The 15,057-nt window shown below is 36.0% G+C and overlaps 1 protein-coding gene across 1 annotated transcript; it reads left to right on the forward strand.

Moving 5' to 3' along the window:
• Nucleotides 1–1,515: 1,515 nt before the first annotated feature.
• GCK72_022812 (uncharacterized protein) lies at nt 1,516–9,031 on the forward strand (the record flags this gene model as incomplete). Its single annotated transcript, XM_003093706.2, has 11 exons — nt 1,516–1,636; nt 1,688–1,851; nt 4,860–4,948; nt 5,738–5,811; nt 5,976–6,078; nt 7,362–7,429; nt 7,477–7,636; nt 7,680–7,769; nt 7,826–8,009; nt 8,280–8,789; nt 8,834–9,031. 11 exons carry the CDS (start codon nt 1,516–1,518, stop codon nt 9,029–9,031), a joined length of 1,761 nt encoding a protein of 586 aa, XP_003093754.2.
• Between the last annotated feature and the right edge of the window lie 6,026 nt (nt 9,032–15,057).

Raw genomic sequence — 15,057 nt, forward strand, 5'->3', positions numbered from 1 at the left:
GACAATTCAATAATATGGATCTATGGAAATTTATAGTTCATGAGTTTTTATATTGTATCTTCGCTGCTTATAAATGTTTTTTTTTAATTTCCTGATTCGAATTCGTGATTTTCATAAACCTATCCGAATTTTCAATCATCGGGTTTTTTTTCAACTCTTCCCAGTGAGTTTTAGAAATTAACACCTTTTCAATTCTCAAAAAACGTTGAGTCAAGACTTTCGAAATTCCTCTCCCCCTTCTTCCTCAAAAAATTCCAATCACCTTCTTCCTTTCCTCATTTTCACCGTCTCCTTGATATTCGGTAGTCGGAAAAAGGGAAACAGCGAAAAAGGCCAAGAAGAATAAAAAGCAGAAAAAGATAGGAAAAGATAGGGAAAGACACAGGGGTGGGGTAGTGATAAACAGGAAGGTTGCAAGCTTGTTATTAGTCGCAATGCGTGTATACTTCCCCCCATCTGACAGTCCTTCCTCCTTCCTTCCAATACATATCCCACCACCACCACAGGCAACAGTCCAAATGCTTCTTCTCCCTTCTTCATCATTTTCCAATGTCTCTTCGTCTTCTTCCCGATGCAGCAGCCTTCTCCCCTTCTTTCACCCCCCACTTCTATCCTGCCCCCTCTCTTCCCAACACAACGCCGTCATCAAGATTAAGCCATGTAGGCGCCGCCCACTTTTGGATTCTTCTCCCATTTTTCTTTCTCACCCCCTTTTTCGCCTATTGATCTACTGTTTTCGGTGCTTCACTCATTTTTTGACTCATTTATAAGATTTTGAGAATCTAGAAACTCTCGAAATTTTCGAAATTTTTGTATTTCATCTAGTGTCAATTTTGTTATAACAGAGTCCTAAAATTTGAGGTTCTTCATTTATTACAACTATTAAAAAAACATATTTAGGCTTGGGACTCCTGTTTTTGCACGTTTTCATCTTCCTATTGTCAATTTTATATCCAACTCTTTTCTTGAAAATTCATTTTGATAATTGCTTTTTATTAGATTATGAACTTCTTTTTCAAATTAGCTTATTTCTTAACTGTACCATAATACATTGTCATAGATTACAGTGACCAGATATTATCAGTTGTTTTGATCAGATGTGGTACTAGTTAGCTAAAATATTTTTACTAGTTGAAATTTGTTTGAATAACGTGTTCAAATTTGTAAAGATTAGTTTGGATATCTGAAATTCTCAAATTTTGAAAACTGAATCTTTGCGTTTTTTGGTTTTTTTTTATATCGTTGTTTTGAACAGATATTATCAAACAGATTTAAGATTTTTTAGTAGTTTTCAGTTATTTTTTACAAAATCATATTTTTTAGACATTTTTCTAGACATTAAAAAAAGAAACAATATGAACACATGTTGCTAATATCCCACCTCAAGTACTTCTCCCCCCTTCCCTCCCTCTCAAGTTTCCTGTCCACTGTTCACTATTTCCGTTCGTCCACCTGTCATAATCCAAAATCCAAAAAAAAAACCCTCTCAAAACAAAACCGAATCATTTTTGCAGAATGCGCCATCGAGCGTTCTCTTTCCTAGTCCTTCTCTTTTCAATTCTACAATTCCACCTGATCGACGCCTCCTACTGTGGTGCAAATGGCGTGCCGTACAGTTTAGAAATCCTGTCCGATGGTTTGTTTGTACATTATCCTTCTGTTAAAATTTATGGGTGTCCTTTTGTAGGTTCGCCGGTGCTTGGTTGCGCACAGCCGACTTGTATGGCTGAACCATCTGAAGATTACGAGGATAGCACGTTCATAGCAAACGCTGCCGGACAGGAAGATGGATTTTTCCGAGAAGGTGACAGGCAGAGAAAGAGTTATACACAAAGTTATAAACCAAAGGCAGTAAGTTTTCAAAAAAAGTCTAATTTCGTAGTTTCTGCCCTGTCAAAATCCATTTCGAAAACTCAAAACCGGCTTTTTCTTCATTCCGTAGAGAAATTCACTTCCAAAATATTGAAAAAATTGCGAAATATTTCGCGACGGTACCGCGATCGATGGCTATCTTCATAATTAACGACAAAAATATTTTTATTAGCATTAGATTGACGATAGCTGTTTTTGAAACACTTTAAACGTTGTTTGTTAGAACGTAGATCATATTGTTTTGAGGAAAAGGAATAGAATACCGGGAAACTGAAGGATAAGTTGAAAAAATCAGGGAGAAGATCAAAAATCCGTTCTCTGCAGAAAATGCCAATGTTTTGCTAATTTTATGGAAAATAAGAGGTAATTTGGAATCGTGGATTAGGCATTTGAAACATTGTCGTGCAGTTTTTGATCTTTTTATTTAGCTTTTTGAGACTGAACCATATTTTGGAACATTTGGAACAGAACATTTCGTTTCTGAATGTTTCAGCAATTTTATGCTGGCAAAAAAGGTCAAAAACTTTTTCCCACGATTTTCCTATCCGTATCTCTCATCCATATCCCTCATAAGTTGCCAGTTGATCAAGATAGTCTCGCTTTTGTTGGGCTAACTAACAACTTCCCTCATTGTCTTTCCTCCCCCCTTTTGTCTTTTCTCTATCTCTATCGTCCGCGCGTGTTTCCCTCCTCCGGGCGGCCGCCAAAAGTAAAAAGGGAACATGGCTAAGACACTGGTTGAATCCAGAGAGAAGTGAAAACACTTGTAATAAAAACACGACAACCAACTGTCTCATTAGCTTCAATCGCCCTCCCTCCGGCGGGGGGGACCTATTCTTCTAACCGAAGTTTTCCCACGAAACTGTTTCTGGGTTGAAGAGGGTCGGGAACGGTTTTTGTGATAAGTTGAGAAGAAGATAGGATAGGAATGGATGATCAAGTGAAAACTGTATTTTCTAACGGAAAATTAGATCTCGGATAGGGAGAAATGGGAGAAAACAAAAAGGAAATTAGAGAGGTCAGGGAAAGTAGAATCTGGTCAAATTTCACGAGATTTTTCTGTTTTTCTCCAATTTTTTCAAAATTTTTAATACAAAACTACAGTATCCTTGATTATACAAGAACACTTGATCTTCTGTTCTTTCTGTCAACTGGTTACTAAACACTTTATGCTAGTTAGCTTGGTTTTTTCATACTTTTGAGAAGCGCCTAATCCCCAAAACCATTTTTTCTAACTGACTATCCAAAACCGATTATCCTTCTATTCAAACGACCAAACATCTTGGAACAAGCAGAAGGGGAGCAATCTAGCCTTCTGGGAGACGGGTGACACAGGAAAGGTCATTTGGTACATCGGAAAAGGAAATTGATGCAGAGATCTTATCTTGATTGGCATGTCATTGGGTAGAATTTAAAAAATTGAATAGTTACCGTAGGTTTACCAGTCAGAAAGATAGTTTTGTTATTGTTAGCATATCATAGCCGTAATACTCTATCTTTTTATTTTCCTGGTTTCATTCGATTATTTGGTCAGTGCAAGATGTTGACTTGTCCTGGTTTTTTATAAGATTGCATTTTCTTCCATATGCCAACCAAAGAATACTATTTCGCCCGCACTCTTTTTTTTGGATAATAATTTCATCTCCATCGTAATCCTTTTTTAAAAGTTGCCATTCTTCCTCAATCCTGCAATCATCTTTTTACAATCCCGGTCGTCACGCAATTCAATTCAATCTTCATTTTAATACATTTCAACATTCCATCATCTAATACTTCCCCCCCTCTTCCCACTTTTTGCTACAAACAGGCATATACTATTAGTAAATTGGATTTGATGATGGATGAAAAGTTGGAAAGTGACGGCAAAGCAATTTGTAAAAATTTCAACTAGCTAACTAGTTGAGGTAGGAAATGAAAAATATTGAAAGACGTTGTGAAATGAAATTGACTAATTGTTAGCTTCCGTTTGTCATCCCGACGGCGTCACCTTGTCAACCTCCCCCACGACGTCATCTCATAGCAAATAAATGTCACGCTTCAATATTACGACTTCTTTTTCTATTTTTCGGAAAAGAGGGGGAGGGAAGAGGTGACCAAAACCAAACACTGAAGGCAGTCCTATCGAACACGTATTGTATTGTTGGCAAGCCGTATGGAGGGAGGTAGATATAGATATCTAAGTCTATTCTTGTTTTTACGTAATCCTATCCCCACACTATGAGTCATTCAATTGTATGAAATTGGAAACTGATCTTTCTGGTTACTGTGGGGAATCCCCAAATAGTGGAGAGAGGGTAAGGGGGGTCTAAGAGACATGACAAATGTAGCGAAGGTGTTGTGACTAATTACTCTAGTAAAGAACAGACAGCAGGAGGTAACAAAAAAGGAAAGTATGACGGAGAGGTATTACTCTCTATTTTGTCTGAAGGGCTGGTCAAGTATCGGGGAAAACGATAATAAGAAGAAACAGTAACAAAAATAAAGAAATATAACCAAAAAAAAGGTTGAAGTGTTTTTTGGTTCAAATTTTGTCAGTGTGCTTTAATCAGTGAACGAAAAAAGCAATTCCATCAATTAAAGACAATCTGTCAATTGACCTGCTACTATCACAACTGATCCATGAAATAAATTACGACCACATTAATGAAATCGAATTATTTCCTTATTTTCTCCTATCTGTTCTTTTTTCTCCTTCCATTGAAAATGAGAACAGTCCAAGAGAGAAGAAACACTATCCAGCGCAAAAACGCATTGAAAAGATAAGATCAATCGTGTATCACGTTTATTCGATTAGGTCATTTCCATTCAGTCATTTCCATGTTTCTCCCTTTTCATTTGTGAAAAAAAGGGGAAGAAGAAAAAGAGAATTTCGATTCGGATTGGGTTTTGTTGAAAGTGGCATACCGTTCCTGTTCATAATTAATTGGTTTTGAGTAGGAAAATCAAAAGACCAAACTGTGAATTAATAAATCATCAATCATTTTCAGGAATGCCCTGGCCAATTCTCGGACTTTGCGTGTACTAAGAAAAACCAATGGGTTGGAGGAATCGACTTCATTGATCATCCAAGACAACCGTAAGACTGATTAAGGGGACAATTGAAAGTGATATGTTCAGACAGATCAAAAACATTCCGACAGATTCTGAGGGAGAGAAAAAAACAGTGACAAATGTGTCTGGGGTGATTGATTGACAGGAATAAGATTGGAGGTGTAAAAGTTTCCTCGAATTACTTATTGAACGGAAAAGGGGGTCTTCACATGCAAAAACATATTTTATTTGTTTATGATAAATGTGATAACGGTGTAGTTCGAATAAGGTGCAAATATCGTAAATAGAATGAGTTGTATGATACAAAATTGTGTACACACACACACACACAAATACTTTTATAACCAATTTGAGGGTGTGTGGGAAATAAAAAATATGAGTGTTGGTGTTGTTTTTGAAAATCGTTTTGAAAATAAAGAATTATTTTTTGGGTAATTTTTAGTTTTTGCTGTTGTCCATTTTCTGAAATAGTTATTGTCCCGAAATTGTAAGAAGCGAAGCAGTAAAACAATTCCTGCTCCTTTTTTAAGGCTAAACAAGCCAATTCTATCTAACTACGGAATTCTGTTAAAATGTTCATTTGAAGATAATTCATTCAAAAAGTGACTTCAGATTTGATTTGAGGAAATTCCAAATTAGAACTTTTGAGTATGACTTTTCCAAAAACATAATTTTTATAAAATCCTATTATGTTTTCTTGTAATACAAGCCAATGTACAACATTTCAGTAACTAGTTCACCACTTCCTAAATCACATCAACTCTGAAAAAAACCACTATCATATTTCACTTTTCCCATTCCATTTATTTTGCAGATTGATCCTTCAATGCTGCACATTTGAAGGACTCCGCTTCTCACAGGATGTCGGTGTCACCACCATCTCAGCAGGTAATTGCTAATTATTTCCGTGTTCTGACCCTTTCACCAGCGAACTAATGACAAACTACTAGAATGGCCTTGCCAACTAAAGCTTTTGATTTATTTTTAAATCTGGCTTGCAGTATAAATCATTGAGAGTTCCTTGACTTTTGAATATAATTTTTGTTTTGCAGGAGAAGCCGTGACTGGTGGAGAAGTCGTTCGTGAGGGTCGTCAAATTTCATTTGATGTTATCGCCAACGTGAGGAAACTAGTGGACCCAGATGATCCGAAACGGTAATTTTATCTTTTTTCATTTCCGCCGCCCGCTTTCTGCAGACATGAAGACAGAAAAAGATAAGAATTGAGGAGGGAGAGGAAAGAAAAGCTGATAAAAATTTTACGCTTCTTTAGACACAATTTTATTAGGCCTCGAGGAAAAAGTTTAGGGGAGAGGAGGAAGAGGAGAATTTTATAGTTTTCGACAGCTTTTTCTAGGCGCTGATTTTTGATATCCTATTTTGAAAGGGGGATTGGAGAACAAAAAATGCGAGAAGAGAACGGTTAGAGTTGGGATTATATCTAAAAACTGTTTACCAAACTTTAAAAATCAAATTTATTTGGTTCAGAAGTCATTCCTTTGACAGCTATTCACTCAATTTTTACATTTTTTATTTTTTTGAGCACTCAAAAAGCTTGTATTTTCTTAATTTCTAAGTTAGTCATCCCCCAGATCACCTCTATATCAAAAATTCCCATCTCCTTTCCTTTCGTAGTTCACACTTTTGCAAAACCAACTGTTTTTCTCTTTCTCAAGCATACCCACATCAAATGTATATACGAGAACACATACCACTTGCCACATAAATCTCTAATCTACGCTAAGCTAGTGTAAGATACAATCTGAATCCCTTCGCTACGTCTTGATTGAAATCTTCTGAACTTTTTCTTTCGCTTTTTCCGTCTTCAAATATTTTTTCAATTTGACGAGGGGATGAACCAAATGTATATAGAAAACTGAAAAATAAGAAAACAGACGGTATCTCATTAAGGAATGTTTTTGTTCATTCAATATTCCGGGTTTTACGGTTTCTATTCTATTATACGTTATCGTTATCACGATGTCATCATAATTGATGAAATATTAGAATGAGGTGTGATCAACAGACAACGGAGGATGGTGTTGACATACAAGGGAGGATGATGGGAATCCGGATTTTTGACAGTGATTGCGTATGAGTGTTGTTTTTGATATCAAGTCAAGCCGTCATAGAGAAATAAACTTGATCTTCCGAGTGATCAAATATTTTTTTTGAGAGGGAAATATGGAATTTGGGATTGAATAATTTTTTTAGAATTCCGGGTGTTTAGTGAATTGGAAGGGAAATGGTGAATGTAGCAAGAAATCATAAACCAACAGAAAATAATGTTAAAAAGAGTTTGAAAATTTGAAATCGGGAGAGTGGAAGCAGTCATCAATAATTGTCATTTTGTCGTTTTCAGCATTCGGCCACATTAACCGTTGACATGTTTCGCTGTGCTCAACACCTTACATTTTTAACTCAATTTTCAATTTTCAGAACCTATTATGAAGTTACCGTACGCCGTATGAACTGTCTCCCGGACCCACCAGAGTTTGAAGTAGCATGTAAGCACCTAGATTCTTAAATTATTTTCTTTCTTTTCTGATTTCAGATGACGATGACGTGGAACCAGAGATCAGAAGAGTGTTGGGTAACGCTACTAACTCTGCTATGAACATTGGACATGAGAATCATCCACATATTGCCAGAGAGAAGAAGGTGTCTAAAGATAGGCCTTATAAGAGAAAGCCAAAGACATCATCCACTCATAAGTGAGTATTCATTATTTGTCCAAGCTTTCAACAACATTTTCAGTGTGGTATCTCCTTTCGCCGACGGTCACGATGGCGAGAAGAAAGGAAGGTCGGAGCCATTTATTGGAAGTTTTGGAGCTACTATTTTCAAGTGAGTATTGTTTATATTTTACTGTATTATTACTGTTTTAACACCCACAAATTTAGCCCAACCGCTGAGAACAATAAGCACCACGAAATACCAGAGGAACCTGCAACACCACCACCAAGACGTGAGCACGCTCCTTATACCAGAAGGATTTTGACACCAAAGCCAAGATACGTGCAACCAAAGACAACTACACCAGCTCCTACAACTCAAGAAACTATTGCACCACCAGTACATGTCCAGGTAAAGAAATATTGATAAAGAAAGGTATAGAGACCTTGTTACAACTAACGTATATACCTTGATTTCTAAAAATCAAACTAAACACGTTCTGGACTATGAATCATAGGATATCTTCGTGTTAATCTAACATAAAATCTTGTTTCCTTGTATACGTATTTTGATAAGAAGATCAATTGAACGTATCTATCCTGCGTGTTCTGTGTTTTGTAACAAGTAAAATTAAATTACAAAAAACATATATGGATTATTTATCAAACTCATATTTTTTAGGTCGAGCCCAACACCCCTGCCGTCACCGTTCCACCAAACCCATTTGCCTTTGCCCCACTCCCACCATTCCCACAATTCGGACTGCCTCAACCAAATCTATTCCAATTCCCAGCAGCTCCACCAGCATCACCACCAGCTCCTCCCCCGCTTCCACCACCAGCAATGTTTGGTGTACCACAGGCTCCACAACTCGCCCCTCTTCAACCACATACTCACCACCACTTTGGGTTCTTCCAACCACAACCACAATTCCAACCACAGCCACAGGTGTTTGGGGGATATGGTTTGAATGGTGGTGGTTTTGGACAACAACAACAACCAGTGTATGGACTTCAAGGTGTACAAAATGTGCAACCTAACCAATTGGATAATTTGGATGTTTATACGAAATCTTTATTAACTAACCCGAACAGTCCGTTCCTGTTGCAAGTACCAACGTTTGGTGCAGCTCCTCCAGCACCACAATTTTTCGCGCCTCAACAACAGCCAGTGATAGGACAGGACCCGAAAGTAAGTACACTGCAACATATTAGAAAAATCTTAATAATTTACAGCTTCAAAGAGTGAATATTCAAGCGCCACAAAGAGAAATATCTTCCCAACCTGCACAATTCAGTCTTCAACCACAAGCAGATCCAAATCAGGCACCAAAATCTGACACACTTGGTGCTCTCTACAGGCCGCCGCCATTTGCAGCGCTTGGAACCACTTTGTACAATTTCCAATCGCATAATGGGTACAAGAAAGCCTAAAATTTGCTTATTGTTACACTGTTTTTCTCTTTATTCTTTTTTGGACCCGTTTTTCTTCAGATCTGTACTCTTGTTGGCCTCTTTTTCCTCTTTTCTAGGTTTTCTTATCCTGTTCTGCTCATCCAAAAATGGTGCTCAAAAAATTAGTGCGTTCCCTGAAAATCATTGTATTTATAATTGATACATCTAAATTTATTACCCAGAAGAATAGTGTGAATTAGAAAGAAAACTACTTTTTATACATTTTTCTATATATATTTTTTCAATGTAAAAGATTGAAAATAATAAAATCTCATCCCCTCTTCATCCCCCCAACAATTTCTTTCAAATCTTACTGGTATTCCTTCTATCCCATAATTTATTTCCTCTTTCCGATGTTTCTTTTCTAATACCCTAATCCAATCGTTTCATGTACTTCTCAAAATCTTTTTTTCCTTTCCCCAATCCCCTTGACATTGTGAATAACTCAAGGCTCAGTGTGTCTTTTTCTCACCCCTTTTTCAATGAATTTATGAAAAATGAAACCATGAATTTGAAACATGAAAGAAATGTAACAATTGACAAATATTTTTGTTTACGAAGCTAGAGAAAAATGGAAAAAATAATCGGCTATTGTCTGAAAAAAGTGGAGAAAATAAAATACAGAATTACTTCCACAGCTTGAAAAAACTTTCCTGACAAATTTTAGAGAAATGAATTAGAGAAAAGTTCACAACGGAGAACATAGGTGGGAACAAGTAAAATTTGAAACTCACAACAGTCTGCTAGAAATTGTGATAAACACAATTATAATAATTTTGGAATTAGTTTTCTCAACAACTAGAGCTCGAAATATTCCGAAAAGAAATTCTGATAGTTTGAGAAATAAAAAATTCTACTACCAATTGTTGTACATTCTTTCAGAAAATGAACTATTTTCTTCACATAGAAATCAAATTGACGGTGTTCATTGTTTTCGTGATCAAGACAAACAAAAAATTATCAACTACAAAAATAGATTCCGGACCACGCAGATAAGTTTTTTATTTGAAATCTTTTGAAATCCTTTTTTTATCTACAGTAGATACTGAAAAAACGTTTTTCACGGGAAATACCCAGAATTTTAATTTTCAGTAGTTCCCGGGCAATGTTCTCCGCTCCAGCTACACCCAATATCAAATTTCTAAGCAAACAAAAATCCAAAAAAATTATAATCCTCGAAACTTGCAAAAAGAAACCCTGAACAACAATACATTTTAATTCGTCACTTCAATCCATTCCCCTTCCTAGAAAGGATATGTGTGTTTTATTTGAACAGCGGTTATTGAATAGGTAGTACATTCCGACTCATTTATTTGGTCACTCACCTCCTCCTCCTCCCCTCCGTATTTGTCGCCCGTATTTTATTTCGATTCATTGTATTCTTTTGTACATTTGTGTTGTGTCATTTTTCGGCTAGGTAGAATAGGGGGGAGTGGTATTTCGCAACTTTTGAAGAGTACTCAAAAATGAATGAGTCTCCGGGAAAAAAAAGAGGTCAATGGGAAAGGTGTGGTTGTGTTTTTATGGACTCTGAGATTAAGTCAGTGTTTTTTGTTAAGTTTTCGAGAAATATTGATCGAGAAATCACATCTATAATACAGTAATCCCTCATCAAGCTAACGAAACCTCCCTCTTCCTACTGAAAACTGTCTTTTTCTATTTTCTTCAACTCGATTTACCCTGCAAGTCATCGCAACTATTATACTCATATTAAAAGCTTCATCCATCATTTTTCTCCTCTTTACCCATCTAGTTTCATTCATAAACTGTACACTGTTAGTCAACCAATTCACTTCCCGGGAATGAGATCAATGACGTGAGTATGTGTCTTCTCTTCCCCCTTTTTTCTACCTCGTCCCATCATTATAAGTATTTAACGATGAATAATGGAATTGTATAAGAATAAGCGTCGTGGATTGGAATTGAGGTGTATTCTAGTGGTTAAATGACCTCAATTGAGGAATAGGAAGAAAAAAGAAGACGTTGAGAAGGAGGGGACAAGGTTGAGTCTATTTCTATTCAACGATGATGATTTACTCTTCGATGAAGTAATCGGTTGTCGTCGAGAATCATCATCCTCTCTTCAAATCCTTCTAGTTTTTGTGGTTTGGAAGGTTTAGCTTCGTATGTTGTTGTGATTTTGACAGATTATGCGGTATTAGTATATGTAAATATTTTTGTTAAAATAATAGCAGTATAGTATTTCATTTTTTCATTTTTTTTTGTTCGGCGAATTGAGAAACAAAAAGATATTTAAAACTACAATCATCTCACTAGCACAGAATGTCCCATACGTTAAACGATTAGTGAAGTTTGTAGATCAAGAGCTGTGCATAATTTTTTTAGTTAGCACATCCTATAAAGACATTACTTAACAAATATGTTTACGATTTGAAACCCACCACAGTAGGATTTCTGGGTCTCTAACTGCAACCAGCTATAACTTTTTACTGAGTGTCTTATTGAAAAAGTGATCAATTACGAAACTAAAGTTCAACAATAGATATACATTTTTGACTAGTCATCCACATAATAGAAAAATCTTTGCTACCGGAGCGCACCTTTAAATTTGTCAATTTTATCGAAAAAGTTATATCTTGAATTGAATTACGTGACAACCACACTTTTTGAAATGTAAATATATCTACAGAAAATTTTGAGAAAATTAATCAGCCAAGTAGTAAAAAAGTTTTTTGAAACATAATTGTTTCTCATTATTACAACTTGGTTGATAAATATTCAATTTTTTTGTTTTCAATCCTAATTTTACCTTTATCGTCACTCCTATCCTGATCCAAATCCCCCCTCTCTTATTTTCCTACTTTATCTCTAAATTTATGCTCTAAATCTGCGTTTTCCCGTCTTCACTTTGCTTTTTTCCTCTTTTTGATATCAAATTTCAACACCCCCTTCCTCCCTTTCCCTCTCCTCTTACACAACAAAATCTCGTTTGTATGCACGTAAATCTCACAAAGAGTTCTGAGCCAGGAGCTCAGAACTCTTTCTCTTTTTGAGAAGAAAAAATGTCTGCTCTTTTCTATTTTCTCTCTCATTGCTCACTTTGCCCCCTGAGGGCTTCAAGTTTCTGTCACTGCTCTGTTCCCATAGAACATTGCTAATCCTTCTGCCCTAAGAAGAAAAAGAAGAAGTGGAAATTGAAGAAAAGCGGGGTAATGGGGAGAAAACGAAAGGGGACACTTTTAGATTTTTTTTGCTCGGGAATGTGAACTTTTAATTTAAATAGAAAATGAGAAAACTTTTTTTCAGGTTGTGGGAAGGAATACAATTCAAAGTTTTCAGGCTATTTTTTTTAGAATAAAGACATTCGTAAAGTGGTATAAGTTAATTTTTCATCTTTATTGTCTCAAAATCCTAATAAGGAGCCTTATATAAAAAGTTATAGAAATGATGTTTCAAAGCTTTTATTCTTTCTTTTCTTTTTGTTTCTAACATTTGCTTTAAATTAACATACACAAAACTGGCCGACATACGGATTTTCCGACACACCGACAGACATTTTTCCCTCACACCCTCTTTTTGTCCCCTCTCACTTCAAATCACTCATTTCTTCAAAAATAACTTTTGTTAACATGTACCTACATATTTTTTGTCACGTTGTCACTCAAGCCTATCAGTCAAACAACAAAACAAAAATCAGATACAAAAAAGTTTCCGTCTCCTCAGTTTCTACTAAAATGAAATCCGATAGTTGTTTTTCTTCTCACCCGATCATTCATCTTTTCTCATCATCACATATGTTACAAATCATTTCAATGCGATTTTCATATTTTTAGTATACACTGAGGTTCCTGAGAATTACGAGCTCACGGAGCAGAAAACTTTTCTATTCATTATTTTATGACTTTTTTTATTTTTTGAAAAGTGATAAAATTCCTCTAGTTGAAGAATTTCGAAAAAGTTTTTTGGTCTCGAGAAATGCGTTTGTTCGTTTTTCTAAACAAAAACTTATTTTCCTTGTCTTCATGGGTTGTGGTGGGAATTGAAGAGGAGACACTCAGGGGACACATCTTCTAGAAACCATTTTCTGGTGCAAGACACACAAAAAAGATAGCTCATCTTTTCTTATTTTTTGGGTATTGTGTTAGCTGGAGAAAATGAATAAGCAGAACACAAAAAATGTTTAGCAAAAACGTTTTGTACCAAAAGTTTCGTATATTGTTTTCGTGGTTGCTGTGGATCAAAATTTTGGTTATATTTCATTAACAGGTTTTTTAGTACTAGAAATGGAAAAATCGTTACTTTCTAATTTTAAACTGGCTAATTTTCCGTTGATAGGTGTCAGAAAAATTGAATTTCAGAAATTGGGCAGCAGTTTTCAAAATTTAAAAACAATCAACATTTAAAATGTTCCGCTTTTCAAAAAAAAGTTTGTGTTTTAGAATCTGCCAAGGCCTCATGATTTATAAAAAATTATTTCATTTGAAGATCTCAGGAAACCGAATCCTAATCTAAAAAACAACCCAGGTCTAATTTCTTTATGACCTCTCCCATTATTCTTTGTCAAAACTCTTTGCCCTTCCCTTTCTTCCCTATCAATCAGTGCATTTTTCCTTCTTCTCTTAACCCCAAACCACCACATTTTTCGTCCATATGACGCTTCGTTTTTTTAAGAGGAAACAGAAAAAAGAGGCGGCCGGAAGGCTGGTCTCAAGTGCAATCAACCTCCTTCTTTTTCTCTCCCATTTTCTTCTCCACACATTCTCAAGAGAGAGAGAAAGAAGATCTTGACGCCCCGTGTTAGGATGGAATAGGGGAATCAACAACACAATGTATAATTCATTTAGTGTATGAGAGGAGGACGGAGGGAAGATTTCTCTTTTTTCTACTTCTTTTCAGCTTTTTCTTCAATTCAGCTTGTCTTGTTCCGTCTCATTTTGTGTCGTCCCGATAGTTTGAGCCATTTTGAGCCCTAAGGGTTGACGCAAACGCTTAATTAATTTCGTCCTGCTTGGTTGGCACACTTTCTTTCACGCTTCCCACAACATAATCGTTTTCTTTGCTATTCTACATTTGGAATGTAATAGGACTCTGACAAGAGGTCGCTGGTTAGTACGAATCACAATTTTGATTTTTATTTCAAGTTAGTTACTGTTTTTCCCAAGTTCCCCTAACAAACTAAAAAATAAACTTCAGCTATACACTTTTAATCAGTTTCAGACATTTTGTGATTTATATCCGGGAAAATGCACTTTAAGAAATCTCTAGTCCCATAGCCTACAAAACACAAATCCACCTGAACACTTTTAGACTCCTAGTCACAGAAATCAAAAACGTTGACACAAAACTCAGAAAAAGTAAAACTCGGAAAAACCTCTGCTTTTCCCTCTCATTCTCTTTTTCTCACTTTTCCAACTAAATCCCTTCCCAGGGCTCTCTTTTTTTGTGACTTCACACACTCTTTTTCTCTAGTCCCACTTTTTTCCCATTTGCATTGCACTAATCTCTCTGATCTTCAGATTTTCACACGTCTTCTTTCTTTTTGACTTCACACTTCCCTATTTTTCTCGAAATGTGTTTGTTAAATTCAGTGACCTTCTGTTTGGTGATGCACATCCCACTAATAAGCCGAATTATTCATGTGAAAGACAAAAAAGACAATAAAGCCGAACGATTCAAATCCCTGTATAATGCCACAAGTATATCCTTTCACTATTCTAACTCACCATTTAAAATACTTAAATCCTCTGAAATGTCAAAGTTTTCCGTTTGTATTTCCGAATTCATTCTCAATTTCAAAAATGTCACTCATCCTACACACATATCTTTCCTTAGCCCAACCCACACATTCAGAGATATAGAAATTCATTCAGTTGGTCATCTTTTCCCTCCGGCTGTCCCTTTTTGGTGTCCATTCGTCGAAAAATGAAATATATGTACATGTTTGTGTGTCACTACCGCTTAGCCTTTAGTCTTTTCATTTTGGAGACATACGAGAGATGGCCAGCGGGATGTTTTGAGGATGTTCTGCAAGGATTTAGACGAAG

This window comes from Caenorhabditis remanei, chromosome X, assembly GCF_010183535.1.
Source record: "Caenorhabditis remanei strain PX506 chromosome X, whole genome shotgun sequence".
NCBI lineage: Eukaryota > Metazoa > Nematoda > Chromadorea > Rhabditida > Rhabditidae > Caenorhabditis > Caenorhabditis remanei.